The following is a 13275-nucleotide window of genomic DNA, read 5'->3' on the forward strand; positions in this document are numbered from 1 at the left end:
GCCCTCCCAGCTCCCCCACCAGTGCACGAGTTTACCTCTAGAGGTCATCAGGCAGGATTTACGACTGGACAACAAAAGCACGTGATTTGAAGCCGTACCCCATATTTGGGTGCCTACGTAGGAGGGAACCAAGTACATGTCCCAGTCATTTCCATAATTCATCATAAATTGTGCAAGGGTGCTATAGACGCACAAAACGACCAAGAGCCACAAATCAAGCACACATATCAAAAAACAAATGAGCTCTTATTTTGTAAACTCATTTTGCGGTCGCTATCCAAATGGCCCGGACTACCAGTTACATAATTATGGAGATCACAGCTCGGTGAGCGAGCAATACAGGGACTCCGGCAGCATGCATTCCGGCAGGTACGGATACGGCTACAATGGCATGGACCTCAGCGTCGGGCGCTCTGCTTCCACCCACTTTGCTGCCAGTGAGAGATCCCGCAGTTACCCGGCCAACAGCACCTCTGCCTCGACAGAGCCCAGGTACAACCAGCCCGCGACGTCTTCCCACTCGCCGCCACCTGACCCTCTGCCCTGCACCGCCGTGGCCGGTTCGCCTGTCAGCGAGAGTCACCACGGGGTGAAAAACTCCCTCGCCAACTCCACCAGCACTTCGTCCAATTCCAGCAGCACCACGCACATAAGCAGAGACGGGGTTGGCACCTCGTCTGGGACTGAGGAAGACACTCCAGCAAGCAGCGAGCAGGCAAGTGCCCCGACCGACCAAAGCACAGCCCAGCCTTCACAGCCCCAGATCTACCCCTGGATGCGAAAACTGCACATAAGTCATGGTAAAGCAAATACCCTGTTCTTTCTTTATTTCTCTGGAGGAAAAGGAGGATTTAATGTAAACCGGGTGTCTGCGCTAAGCAAGATCGGGGAGAGGGGGAGAGGAGGGCGTGAGAGCGTGCAGCCTCCGCGCACAACGCTGCTCRCAGGGAAGCCAGGTCCGTTGTAGGGGCAAGTGCCCCCCCAAAATAAAAACACCCGGCCCCCAAAATAGCGCCTGTCTCGCTGCYGCCGCTAGCCCGGGCTCGCCCCAGCCTTGCAGGGACCCGGGGAGCAGAAACCGCCTTAGCGAGGGCGACTGTGAGGGTAAGCTGCTCCTGGGTCTCCTTTTTAAGGGGGATCCTCCACTGGGAACAGCGCTGCTGACCCCATTTATTTTTCCCGAGCCATGCTTAAAAAGAGAATAGGAGAGGGCGAGGAGGGCAGTTTTCACTGCTGGGAAGCCCTGGGGTTGGGGGGGGGAGGGGGCAGCAGCCCCAAACTCCGGGTGAGGGGCGCGGGGGAGCCGAGCAACTTTGCGACCTGGCTACCTGCCGTGCCCCCGCCGCCGGGGGAGCAGCCAGGGGCTCGCTGCCTCCCACCGCCTTCCCCACCCCAGCCGTGGGAAAGGGCTGCCCGCCTCAGCTTTGCTCTCACAGCCCTGGAAACCCAGCTCTAGCATCAGAGGCATCCTCCTCACCAGCTTCTCTGGGGGGAGGCATGTGGGGAGCAGTCTCAAATAAAATAAAATGAAATAAAAATCCGAGCGAAAACTTACCACGACCACTACCCCCCCCCCAACCCTTTCCTAAAAGGGGCTGGAGGGGGGAACTTGTTGAGCATTTATCCAAACCAGCACAAAAACCAAGCAGGACTGAGAATAACGGTCCTGGTTGCTCGTAGCTGCAATAAGACATGAAGGCTCCAAGTCGCTGCTGAGAATCTAAATCATGTACTTTTCTCTTCCAGACAACATAGGGGGACCAGAAGGGAAAAGGGCTCGGACTGCTTACACCCGATATCAGACCTTGGAGCTGGAAAAGGAATTTCACTTCAATAGATACCTGACCCGCAGAAGAAGGATTGAAATAGCACATGCTCTTTGCCTCTCAGAGAGACAAATAAAGATCTGGTTCCAAAACAGGAGAATGAAATGGAAAAAGGATAATAAGCTGAAAAGTATGAGCATGGCAGCTGCAGGAGGGGCATTCCGTCCCTAAGCTTTTGATCAATTAAAAGTACTGAGCAGTATTAGCTGACCCTGCGTCTCATGTCAGTACTAAGTTGACTTTCTAAAACTTCCTTGTGTTACTTCTGTGAAGAAACCCTGTTCTTGTCGCCCTTATTCATCTTTTAATCATGAGCCTGTTTATTACCATTCTCTCGCGTGTATAAGTAGATCTGCTTTTATCGTACATTTCTTTGTCTTGAATGGCTTTGTCTTGAAAAAAATAATAGATGTTTTAACTTATTTATATGAAGCGAGCTGTGTTACTTGAAGTAACTGTTAAAAAAAACAAAGCAAAAAAAAAGAACAGAAAAAGAGAAAAAAAAGAGAGAGAGAGAGAGAAAGAAACCCTCCCCCGGTTTAGTACAAATGTTATGTGTTGCACTCAACCTGCTTAACTGTGCATGTGTGGTCAAGTGTTAATGTCTGTATAGCTCCAAGCTGTTAAAAATATTTTTATTCAAACTACCTATATAATTCCTGTGTAATTAATGCTGTTGTAGAGGTGAAATGATGAAATCAACTGAACTTGTCCTACGTGTAGTGAATAGTGAATCTGTGACGAAAACTGTGATTCCAAGCAGTATGTCCTTGCTGTGCCTTTGTATATGACTCTTTGCACGAACTCTTAGAAGTGGCTCTTATTAAGCGCAGCTTCTGTGATGTATGTTTTTTGTGAACAAAGTTACAAATATAGTCAAAGTCTGGCTGTTTGAGCAAACTGTGATCAGCTTTTTTTTTGTATTTGTTTTTTAAAAAACTGACTGGAAATCAACAAAAAAAATAAACTTTCTATTGTAAAGTTTTCGTGATCTGGTTTGTGCAAAGCAAGGAGTTGTGCTTCCTGATTTGCCTCTTAAAAATATGAATCCGTGCAGACTTTGTAATAATATTTTACCTGGCTTACGCTGCACATTGCATATGATAGAGCTGCAATTGTCCGCTACCAGTATTTTTAATTGAAAGTTTTGCCATAAGTTCCTCCTTGATGGTTTCTCGTTAGGTGGAAAGCTGCATTACAGGACCACAATCAACACCCTTTGTGGGTGAATCAACTGTTAGCTGTTTGCTAATGGTTGAAAAAAAAATGTGCTTTGTTAAAACACACTGCTAACTCCTAGGCGTGTTTGCATCGCTCTAGAATTTCTCCTGTGGTTTCATTAAGTATATTTGCAGGACAGCCACATCAGAGCCCTCTGCGTCTATTAGTAACACTCGATAGCCACAATCCCACTTTTCACCCTTTACAGATTTTTGGCTTTCTTCGCTACAATTAGTTTTCTATAAACGCAATGTTACTTACCCCATCAGAGCTTGAATGGTTAACTCTTCTGAGCTTCTAAGAGCAACTAAAGATTTGCACATTTACTGACTGGTTACATTGATGCCTTCCCTTAAAAGTTATAAAACAGTAAACTTTATAAGCCCCAGTTCCGGCTATATGACATTTGGGTGCCAAATGAATAGGGTTTTGTCTATGAATTAGATCGTAAAATCATCCATAGCACAGACAGATAGGCTCACTGGCTATAAAAAGTCACGTGGTGCCATTAAAGTAAGTTTTATGGTTTTGGGGAGTTGACATCCAACATTATATACCACATAACATATAATCTCACTGACGCTGGACTTCATTTGACTCTTTTGCAGGCTACGTGTGCCTCCTGGCCATTCAAATTGTCAGTTTTAGGTACAGAAGTATCCAAACCACAAGTTCTCAATACTGTATGAAAAATGGCTCCATGCAAGTCAAGGTAAGTTTTGTGCACAAGTTCCTTAAAGTTTATTTGTTCAGTTGGGAACTCGAGGTTCTCGCTCGCTGGTTCGCTCTCTCTCTCTCTCTCTCTCTCTCTTTCCCTTTCCCTTTCCCTTTCCCTTTCTCTCCGCCTCGAGCTTTTCAGGACTGTCCCATCGAGCCCGAGAGGCAGATTCAACCACTCATGATGCAGGTTGCGCTGAAAATTCGCCCATCCCTTCACTCTTGAGCAGCTAGCTCTCTATTTTAACGATCAAATCAAAGTAAACCACAATAAGCGACTTTGGCAGAGATGGATTTTGGGGCCTAGCTTTAATCACTTTGACTACCACAGAAGATAATTACTTCCTTTGCTCCAATAGACTCTCCAAGTTTGGATAGGTTTTGTTTAGCAAGGAGTAGTTACTGCAGGCGATTAAGAAAAGGGAAACAAAATAGATAGGGCTTGATATTATCTGGGCAGTGTCTTATGGAGGCATGATTGAGTTGGAGGTGTGCTGATATGGTAATAATATTTGGATTGGCAAAATATGTTCTACATCAGAGCTAGTATTAAAGTGGAATAGAATGTACTGGAGCGCTTAAGATTCCTCTTTTCTGCATTGGGTTGTGCAGGACGTTTTAGTTATGCATATATGTCCATCTGTGAGTGTGTGATGTGTTTCGGTATGCACATTTATAACGTTGTTGTAACATTTTCCAGATCTTATATATGAATATAAATAAATACATAAATATAAATATAGATACAAAAATTATATGTGTGTGTGCACGTATGTACACGTCTATGCATATGCATGTTTAAATCTGTGCACACACGTATGTGTATCTAATATCAGTGCGTTTATGTATACAGGATGTGTGTGTGTATACTTATATACGTTATTGTGACTTTTTTTTTTTTTTAAGCGACCCAATTGACTGTAACTTGTAGCATTAATATAAGAGACTACAGGTCATTAGAGTGCTGCAAATTATGAAATACGGGCTTGGTTTATTGAAGATTGTAAATATCCCCATAGCTCTGTGCTTTGCCTCTCTCCTTATATTGCTGGCTGCCTATTGTAGGGTAGGCCCCAGCTGCATGTTTACTTCAACATTCTTTTTATTTAAGTAGACTGTTCTCACCAGAGTGTGATTACTCAGCAATAAACTTTATGGCCGGATTTAACTTTAGTCTTTGAATTTCCAGGACTTGAATGAAAGGGTGAAAGGAATTCTGGCTTTCYCTGGGTAACATTAAGGCCTGATCCTTACCCACATGACTCTTATTTAAGCAAATAATCTCAAGGGGTGCGGATGGACTAGTTGGGTTCTAGGGAAGAGATTTAGGAATTAGTTTCAATAYATATGTATGCAAACCAGCTGTCAGTATCTTGCATCCTGCTCAGGTTTGGAGAAGAAGTGATTCAACACAAACGTCTGGGCAGATTGCATTGTTTTTAGTCATGTGTCATAAACTCGAGTTTGAGGAAGAATTGGGTTTTTGGAAGCGATATGAGCTTTATTTTATTTTACTAGTGCTCCCCTGTCTGAATATTGCAATTTACTTCATACGTGGTGTTGCCAGCAAAATGAGAGAAAGGCTTTGGGGGTACGGGAGAATAATTAAGATTATTATGTGCCTCTATATGGTCTGCACAGGGTCCAAGAATGCCATTGCAGACTGATTCTATTTTTAATTTATTCCCCTTTAATGTTAAAGAAACACTGATAGTTGATGTTGGTACATCTAAAAGATTTAATAATTTTACAAATTTTTAATAATTAGACTCACCCCTCTGTGTAAGATAAATGGACTCTGAAGCCTTTGTTTGTGTATCTTTCTACGAGCACTAAACAAAGCGCATATGAATATACTTTAGATTAAAAAATTAGAAAGGCTTGAAAAGTGCATATCCAAATGCACATTTGAAAATCATTTCCATAATAAACAGCTGGAGATTTTATAGTACACTAGCTGTTACACTTTTATCAATAGGAATACCAGAAAGTTATATATGAAGGTGTGTAGTAGATTATATTGTACGCCTAAAATTTTATAGTGTGAGGTAAAGGCATAAAAACACTTTAAAAGTTTTGACTTCTTTTATATACGGGTTATTATTTTCTGAAGGAAAATCCTCTGCTTGTTGCATAGAAATGTACTGTCTGCGAACTATTCACCATTACTCAATATTCAACAACATTGCATTATTAGAAATATCTGATATGTACACAAACATAACCACACACGTTCAACTAACATTTTAGAAATCTCCATATCATCTCAGATTGTGATTTTTCACTGAGTAGAGTAAAAGGATTTTCTACTGATGTTTTCACATTTTTTGAATATAGTTTCTAGAGTACATTGTATGTAATATGTGTACAGAAATTCAAGAACTGTAGAAAAGGAAAAATATCAGAAAACCTCATAGGCAAATAAACCGGCATGTAGTGTAAGAAACTCGGCAACAACAAAATAAAGTTAGCTAGAAATGACAACTTTTCAATATCTCTGGCCCTGCCCTGTCCTAACCAGGACAGTTTAAGTCCTTTAAAACCACCAAAGTATTAAGTTTTTATAATCCACTTCGCAATTTAAAATTCAAACAACTTCAGAAGGTCTAACTCTAAATATATATATATATATATTAATAAAATAAAATATTCCCAGGTCCTAATCGTTTTGTGAGTGAAAATGTCATGGAGAATAATCGCTTGGAATCAAGAGACAGTTCTTATCTGTGCACGTTATTTTTCTGCTGTGTTTTGGGGATTAATGCGTGCGAGTTTGTTTTACTTAAGGCATGGCAAGTGGCGTTCTGTGCCTTGAAATACACTTTACCTAATCCTTTGAAAGAAATACTTGAGTGTAGTGTGTCATGTCTGAGCGCAAGGCCAATTAAAGATTAGGCAACTCTCTTAATGTGTGTAACTAGTGACTTTATAAGTCATAACTTTCTCTAAACCAGAAGTATAACAATTCGCTTGAAAGTCATCCGTAAATTACAGCTCTGTAGCGTCGGCTAAGCCCTGCAAACGCTCTAATTGCAGAACATTATGGGGAAATTATTATTCTGCCATTTCCTTACATTTAATAAGTGTGTATCTGTGGAAGGGTGACAATAGAAGGGTTTGCAATCTGCTGCATGGGAAATTGAATGGAACAGATCATGAGGGGCGGATCAGGAGGTTTCGATTTCAAACCCTGGATACTGGAGCAATGCCTTTTCCCTCCCCGCAAATACAGATTTAACGCRTTGAAAGCAGATATAAGTAAATCTACTGACCAAGTTAACACATCGCCTTGCTTTCTTAGCTCTTTCTCTCTCCTGCCCTTAAAATATTCCCAATATATTGTTAGAGTTGCTAGTCAGAAATACAGCTCCCACAGCCGCCTGATCATCTTTCAAAATATTACCCCTTTTAAATTAAAGCATCCTCACTAATGTCTCTCTGCAAGGCAAATACTCATGGACCATCAGAGTCACATGTTCGTGTAGCTACACGCACAAATAATATCATATCTGACACAGACAGCGTGTAATATTTGCAAGGATTTCGCCTTCTAACGCACAGAAGGAATCTTTCCTATATTCCCCCCAAAATGTCTTTTCAATAATAATATTTGCTATGAAGGTTATTGGGTAATTATTGCAATTTTGTGGAACAGTCCTTGCTTGAGGTGAAGTCTGTCTCTGGATAACAAATGGCAGCCCGTGCAGTTCACTGCCAGGTTAAGTAAATGCAGAAAAGATAAATCTGCACACCCTAGGAAYCACCAGCAGAGCTCGCTTTAGACCAAGTTCACAGTCAACTCGTTTGCCTAGACAAGGCTTCGCAAACAATTAGAGTTGTTTCTTTATGTTTAAATCAAGGCGAAATGACTAAGACCCTAGCAGCAGAGAGCCCCAGCATTTCCCCCAACGCTAGTCGCTACATTCCTTCCAACCTCACGCCCCAAACTTACCCAGCATTTCACCTGCAATTGTAACCATAAAGCGCCTTTGAGTAACAGACTTGCCTCCAACGCTGGCGAAAGGGTGTGCAAACTGATTTAATCGCACTTTGCCAAGCTGAGAGATTAAAAAAAAGCAATAATTAAAAATTCAAAAGTATCCGATTTCTCAGTAACAAGAAGAAGAAGGAAAAAAACACCTTAGAAAGCTGGGGGAAACGGCAGAACTATTGAAACAAACAGTGCGAGTCTCTTACTCCTAAAAGAAGCTGCATAGCTTTTGTATATCTTTGTGGTTAAGGGCGTTACAACTGCAGGTCAAAAAGTTGAGGGTCAAAAGTTTACGTTTTGCACCGCTCTTAGTCATTCGCCCAGACAGAGTTTGATGTCAATGTTATAGCCGAGATCTTGACTATCAGCACAAAAGATAAAATAGCTTTGAGTTACGTGTGTATCACAGTATGGACTCCAGGTGAACCCTACTGGCTGAATGACCTCAATTACCGAGGAAAGGATAGAAAATTCCTCTTTTCAAGAGTAATACACGTTGTATTTCATCTTGAATTATCGGTCACATTCGTGACTGAATATCTCGGGTTCCGCGCTGCAGGTAAACAAGCATGTTACCCCTCACCAGCCACTGGTGCTGCTTCCTCAAAGCGTCAGGTAGCAAAACGTTTCACCCTTGTTTATTATATAATAACCTGCTTAAAGAGGTTTAATGTTAAGCCTTCTCACTTTGCAAAATGGCAGGAAGATAAGATAGGAGCAAAGCTATTAACGTGTGTATCGATCCTAGCTGCGTCTTTGTTTTTGCTCTTTTTTCTGTAGCGACCACTAAACTGTGCTTAAACAGGACATGCTGGAGATAATACTGCCTGGTTGTACGTTTAGTCCAAAGAGCTCGTTTAAAATGCAGAGCGATGGGGCCATACTGTGCTACCGGCGGAGAATGTCGCCGAGGACCTGGCGCCCCTGCGCCTACCCACGATGCGGGGGCTCCCCGAGCCTGCTGGAAGCACCCTGAGACGGCGCTTCGCGATGAAATGGGTGCCCCCTTTCCCCTCTAAAATGTTTAGTGGGATTTCTTTGTGCAGGGAGTTATTTCCACGTTGCTGGATTTTTTTTGTTGTTTCCAAAGACACCTCAGTGCTGAAGCTTTAACTCCTCAGTTAGGCGTGTCTGGAAGAAGAACTGGATAATATTAACATGGAATTTCATTTTGAGGGGAGACAACTGTATACTGCTTCCGGATTCAGGCTGAAATTGTACGGATCGGGGTCTGTGGAAGAAGGAAAGGATATTCCAAAATATTTAGAAACAGATGTGAAGGGTGTGGAGGAGGGGGCAGTGCAATGAGGAAGCCAGAGCAAGAGCGCACCTCACCACCATCCATGCGTAGCGCCTTTTCGATCCAAAAGGCAGGCGTCTATACCGTCCTGTATATATTGGGTACACGTGAATTATTTGCCAGAGACACAGCTGGATCATGGCATTCTAACGATATTTCTCGAGAACAAATATGCGAGGTGTTAGATTTCAGATTAGCCAAAGTTGTTATTGGAGATTTTGCCTGAAGTACCTGCTGAAGCATAGAAATCGTACATACGTATTTACCCGGCATGTAGACATTGTTCACAAGATACTGCTGCTGTTAACTTGTAGTGAGCCCCTGCACTACGCATTTGGGGACCTTTTTCTCATTGGAGATTTTCTACAACCTTTCACATCTAACGCATTTATTTGGTGTAAGAGCCATGTCTGATAACAAGCTAAAAATTGCAGCCAAATATCTATTTTGTTAAAGAATAGTAGGCAGATTGTTTCCAAGAATAACAATGTGTCTTTGATACTCCTCGAACGAAAGCTGTTACTATAACTGGGTAACTCAAGAGTAGGTGACTGAAATACATGTTTCCTTACGAAAACAATTAGTCCCTCGAATTCCACATTTTCAATCTAGCTTAGAATAAAAATATCAATGAGAATATTCTCAAAGAAGTTAAAACAACAACTTCAAAAAATATTGACTCTTCTGAATTGTCGTTCAAATTATCTCTTTAAAAAATAAGGAGCAGAACAGTTATTAATTTGAGACGAACAATTTCTTTCTTTTCACTCTCTGCATTCAGCACATTGCATTCTGGCGTGGAAGGTCTGGTCAAAAGACCATTCATTCAAAACCCGAGCACAAATCACATTTTATATGTGTTTATTTAACCAYGCCAGGACAGAGCGAGCAGAGCCCGCCCAACATCCAGTTGTTAAGAACATATCCTATGCCAGCGAAGCCATCGCTTTTGTAAAATGACGAACTTGGGGTAAAAACGTGAGAGCCTTGCCCTAGTAGCGACCATGGAAAACACCCGCTTCCAAAGGCGAAAGGCAGTAGCTGTCTTGAGAGCTTTCGGCGTGCCGGGAACAAAGGCGGGGATACAGTCGATACATTCCATAACGTTTACATTTTCCCGCGATTTTTTCTTAATTTTCTCTTAGAAGTAGTGACCTGGGCAAAGCACCCTGCTATCTAAAAGACACTGTTATAGACCTTTTAGAAAAACTAAGTCCAAGGCCGAGGTGAACTTCAGGTCACCGCGTCTAACAAATATGAAAATGTCGCCTGGTGAAGGGCACGCCTTGTTATTTAACAAAGACTGTCAATGTGTAAGATTAATAAGAAACAAAATGCACACGGTGTCACTTTTCGGTCACTTTGAAACTTGGGACAGCCTTGTATTCAAGAGGGGAAAGCTGGGGCTAAATATATTCAAAATGGTTCAAATCCAATTCAAACCAGGCTGCTAGTGCGATTCTTTCTCCTCCGTCCAGTTTCTGCGCAGGGTACCCGGGCTCAGCGAAAGGTCGACTTGAATTATTATTACTACTACGATTATTGTTATTATTTTCGCTTTCGTGGCAATTGCGTTTTAGCCGCGCACGTGGAAGCTAGCAGATGTGCTTGCTTGTTCCCAAGGAACAGGGGGATCCCCCCGTCCCACTGTTGGGTATGTATGAGAATGGCTCTTGTTGGTGCATGGAAATTAACTCTCTCACTCTCAACTTAATTTCAGTGGACTCCCCATCTCTTCCTCGGCCCGATGCGGCCGGTAAACCCTCGGTCCTTTATTAACTGATTAAAGTCTGCTTCACCAGTGAAATCGAACCTTTAGTCCTTCTATAAAAATAAGGAACCTGAGCTGCTTTTTCTTTTTCTTTCCTTTCCCTTTCTCCCTTTAAGCGGTTAGGATGATGCTACAAGTTTGTAAAGGGAAGTACTGGGGGAAAAAAAAGGTTCCGAGATTGTTTATTACAGCCATAAATCTTGCAGTAAAATGTCGAAATGGCCGTGTGCAAGATAACACTTGGTGGTCTTGGCTGGGTTCTTGTTTATGATAACAAAACCACAAAGACATGGAACAGGCCTTTTGGAGGTCCTGCCTCAGCACATCTTTGCGGACTAATAGAGACACACGAGAAAAACAGACTTAAGCTCAGCAGCTCAGGTCACCTTGTAGATTTACAGTCGTATACAAAATTGCATCCTTCTCTGTTTAACCGAGCACCAGAGACACACAGTAGAAAGAGGTGTAGTTAAACAAGTATACTTTGAGATCTAATCACGGTAAATATTGTGAAACAGAACCTGGTCAGCTCTCCAAATACAGCACTGAGCATACAAGTTGAGGTACCAGTTTTCGTTGATTTCACTGTGGCTTGGAAGTCGGGTAATCTACTACTGTGTTCTAGCCACGGTGTCTCAGGACTTCCCTTTTGCCGAGGATAATATTTACGATAATCCAGTGTAATTCATCTGGTGCTGCCCAGCAGGTATTTGTACGAATGTGTCTGTATGTGTGCATGTTTATCTCTTTACGCCGGGAAAATGCTCTCTCCTCATGGTGGTCTTTGAGAATATTTTATTTTTACAGCAATGTAGGTTGGAACTTTATTCTTTTTCATTTTTAAAAAATAAAACAATCTCCTCTTTTCTGTCAAATGTGCGTTGCTGAACAGTTGCGGCTGTCTCTTTCTCCGTGTGTGTAACCGCATTTCCTCTCTATGCAGAGTAAATAGAGAAACTTATCTATTACACCAGTTAAAGAGCTCCATAGATGTTCTTTTGGAAATGAGTAAGTAAATGTGTTTTAACTCTCTTAACAAATTGGACATTCGATATGAGCAGGAAATGAGTGATTGTTTAGATAAGTACCCCAGTATACCCAAGTGCTGGAAATGTTCTAACATATTGCAAGCCGTCTGCAATGTGTGTGTGTATGTGTATAAAATATAAATCGATACGATATGTGTCTAGTTAGATAGAATATATATTCAAATAGAATTTTATTGCATGTATCCATTATCTATAAAACTGCAAAAGACAATAATCTGAATTTAAACCAGGGTAACTGTTAATGTAATATCTTCAGGAGGGGAAGATCTAAACCGTATCATATTTACGTTTGATGTATTAGATGTATTTTCCCATACCAGAAGATGAGATTACACACTCAGCAATTATATTCTCGAAGGGTGCGGTAAATATTTCTGTACGTTTATATGCTTCCCTAAAAAGGAAAAAAAATCCGAAAAGTTCGCTTCTACAAGAGCAGATGATGTTCAATAACTATTTTCTCCCCTTAGAATAAGAGTCTAATTAGTTTAACCATCAAATTTCAATTACCTAAGGTCAGGGCGGTTGCCTCTTTTCCCTCTGAGCTGCAAATATCGTTAACAGCCTCAGTTTTAGCAATGCAGAAGTGCCAGAGTGCCCTCTCCCTCCTACGCCAGGGTTTGTGAGTTACTTCAGCGAATGCGCTGGCGATTTCTCGTGGAATTAAAAATTAATAAATAAAGCCAACACGAGGCATAGCACACCGGTAACCTGAAATTCGTAGTTTGGAAAACGCTGCTATGCGGGGAGAGAGGCTCGCTGCCAGTCCTTCCGTCGGGGGGAAGCATCTGATATCAACGCGTCCTTCTTCCCCCTCTCCCTTCCCCCTTTCCTCCCCTTTATTTCCAGGCTCTCTATATCCCTCACACCCCGCAAGACACTTAAAAAGACTCTCTTCGGCCTTCCCGCGACGTTCATATTAACTTTTGCATCTATTTCTCCAGTTTTCACTGCTTCAGAGGTGCAAAAGGATGAACAAGTCCTAGCTCTGCGAGCTCGGCAAGACTTGCGCGCCCGCGGGACACATCCCAGCGCGGGCTAAGGGCGCGCAGCTGCACCCGGCAGCGCCTGCGGCCGCGCAGCGCGCAACCCCCCCGCTGGGGGCTTTCTGGAGACGAACTCGCTTAAAACTACTGTGCAACGGCTTGTGCAGCGCCTGCCGCCCTGCGGGTCCCGCGGCCGCGCTGCTCTTTGGTTTCGCACCGCGTTTTCTACACTCTCCCGCACGGCCAGAGACGGAGAAAGTGTTGGGGGAAAAAATGTCAGATCTGGAGGATTTTTTTTTCTTGCGTGACACCGCTCGACCTGGCTCCAGTTCTCCGGGTAGGAGCAGCCGGGGATGCTGGTGCGGGGCCCCGCGGCGGGACGGCCCGGGCGGCGGCGGCGGGGCCGCGGGCGCG

The 13275-nt window shown here is 42.9% G+C and overlaps 3 protein-coding genes across 7 annotated transcripts in view; all 3 read left to right on the forward strand.

Moving 5' to 3' along the window:
* The window catches only part of HOXA3 (homeobox A3), a 44585-nt gene that overhangs the window by 8095 nt on the left and 23215 nt on the right, over positions 1 to 13275 (forward strand). For 2 of the 5 annotated variants that reach the window (XM_085307547.1, XM_085307549.1), the window contains exon 2: positions 3656 to 3759. The exons of the other annotated variants lie outside the window; for them this stretch is intronic. The gene's annotated coding sequence lies outside the window, so the exon portion shown is untranslated. The remainder of the gene's footprint in view (positions 1 to 3655; positions 3760 to 13275) is intronic. 5 annotated transcript variants of the gene reach the window in all.
* HOXA5 (homeobox A5) lies at positions 7 to 2807 on the forward strand. The gene is made up of 2 exons (XM_085307559.1): positions 7 to 800; positions 1747 to 2807. The coding sequence occupies exons 1-2, from the start codon at positions 239 to 241 to the stop codon at positions 1995 to 1997; spliced, it is 813 nt and encodes a 270-aa protein (XP_085163685.1). The 5' UTR covers positions 7 to 238; the 3' UTR covers positions 1998 to 2807.
* Positions 11045 to 13275, forward strand: part of HOXA4 (homeobox A4) — a 4930-nt gene continuing 2699 nt past the window's right edge. The window contains exon 1 of the mRNA XM_085307624.1: positions 11045 to 11135. Coding sequence (XP_085163750.1) covers positions 11045 to 11135 — 91 coding nt within the window. The remainder of the gene's footprint in view (positions 11136 to 13275) is intronic.

The sequence above is a fragment of the Rhea americana genome, unplaced genomic scaffold (assembly GCF_003343005.1).
Source record: "Rhea americana isolate MKP2758 unplaced genomic scaffold, rheAme1 scaffold_26, whole genome shotgun sequence".
In the NCBI taxonomy this organism is placed as follows: Eukaryota; Metazoa; Chordata; class Aves; order Rheiformes; family Rheidae; genus Rhea; species Rhea americana.

What these genes read in the sequence shown, in the direction of transcription:
- HOXA5 (XM_085307559.1), top strand. Translation starts at nt 239, where the DNA reads ATGAGCTCTTATTTTGTAAACTCATTTTGCGGTCGCTATCCAAATGGC. An exon ending in AAAACTGCACATAAGTCATG is followed by an intron (nt 801 to 1,746) that starts GTAAAGCAAATA and finishes TTTCTCTTCCAG; the next exon opens with ACAACATAGGGGGACCAGAA.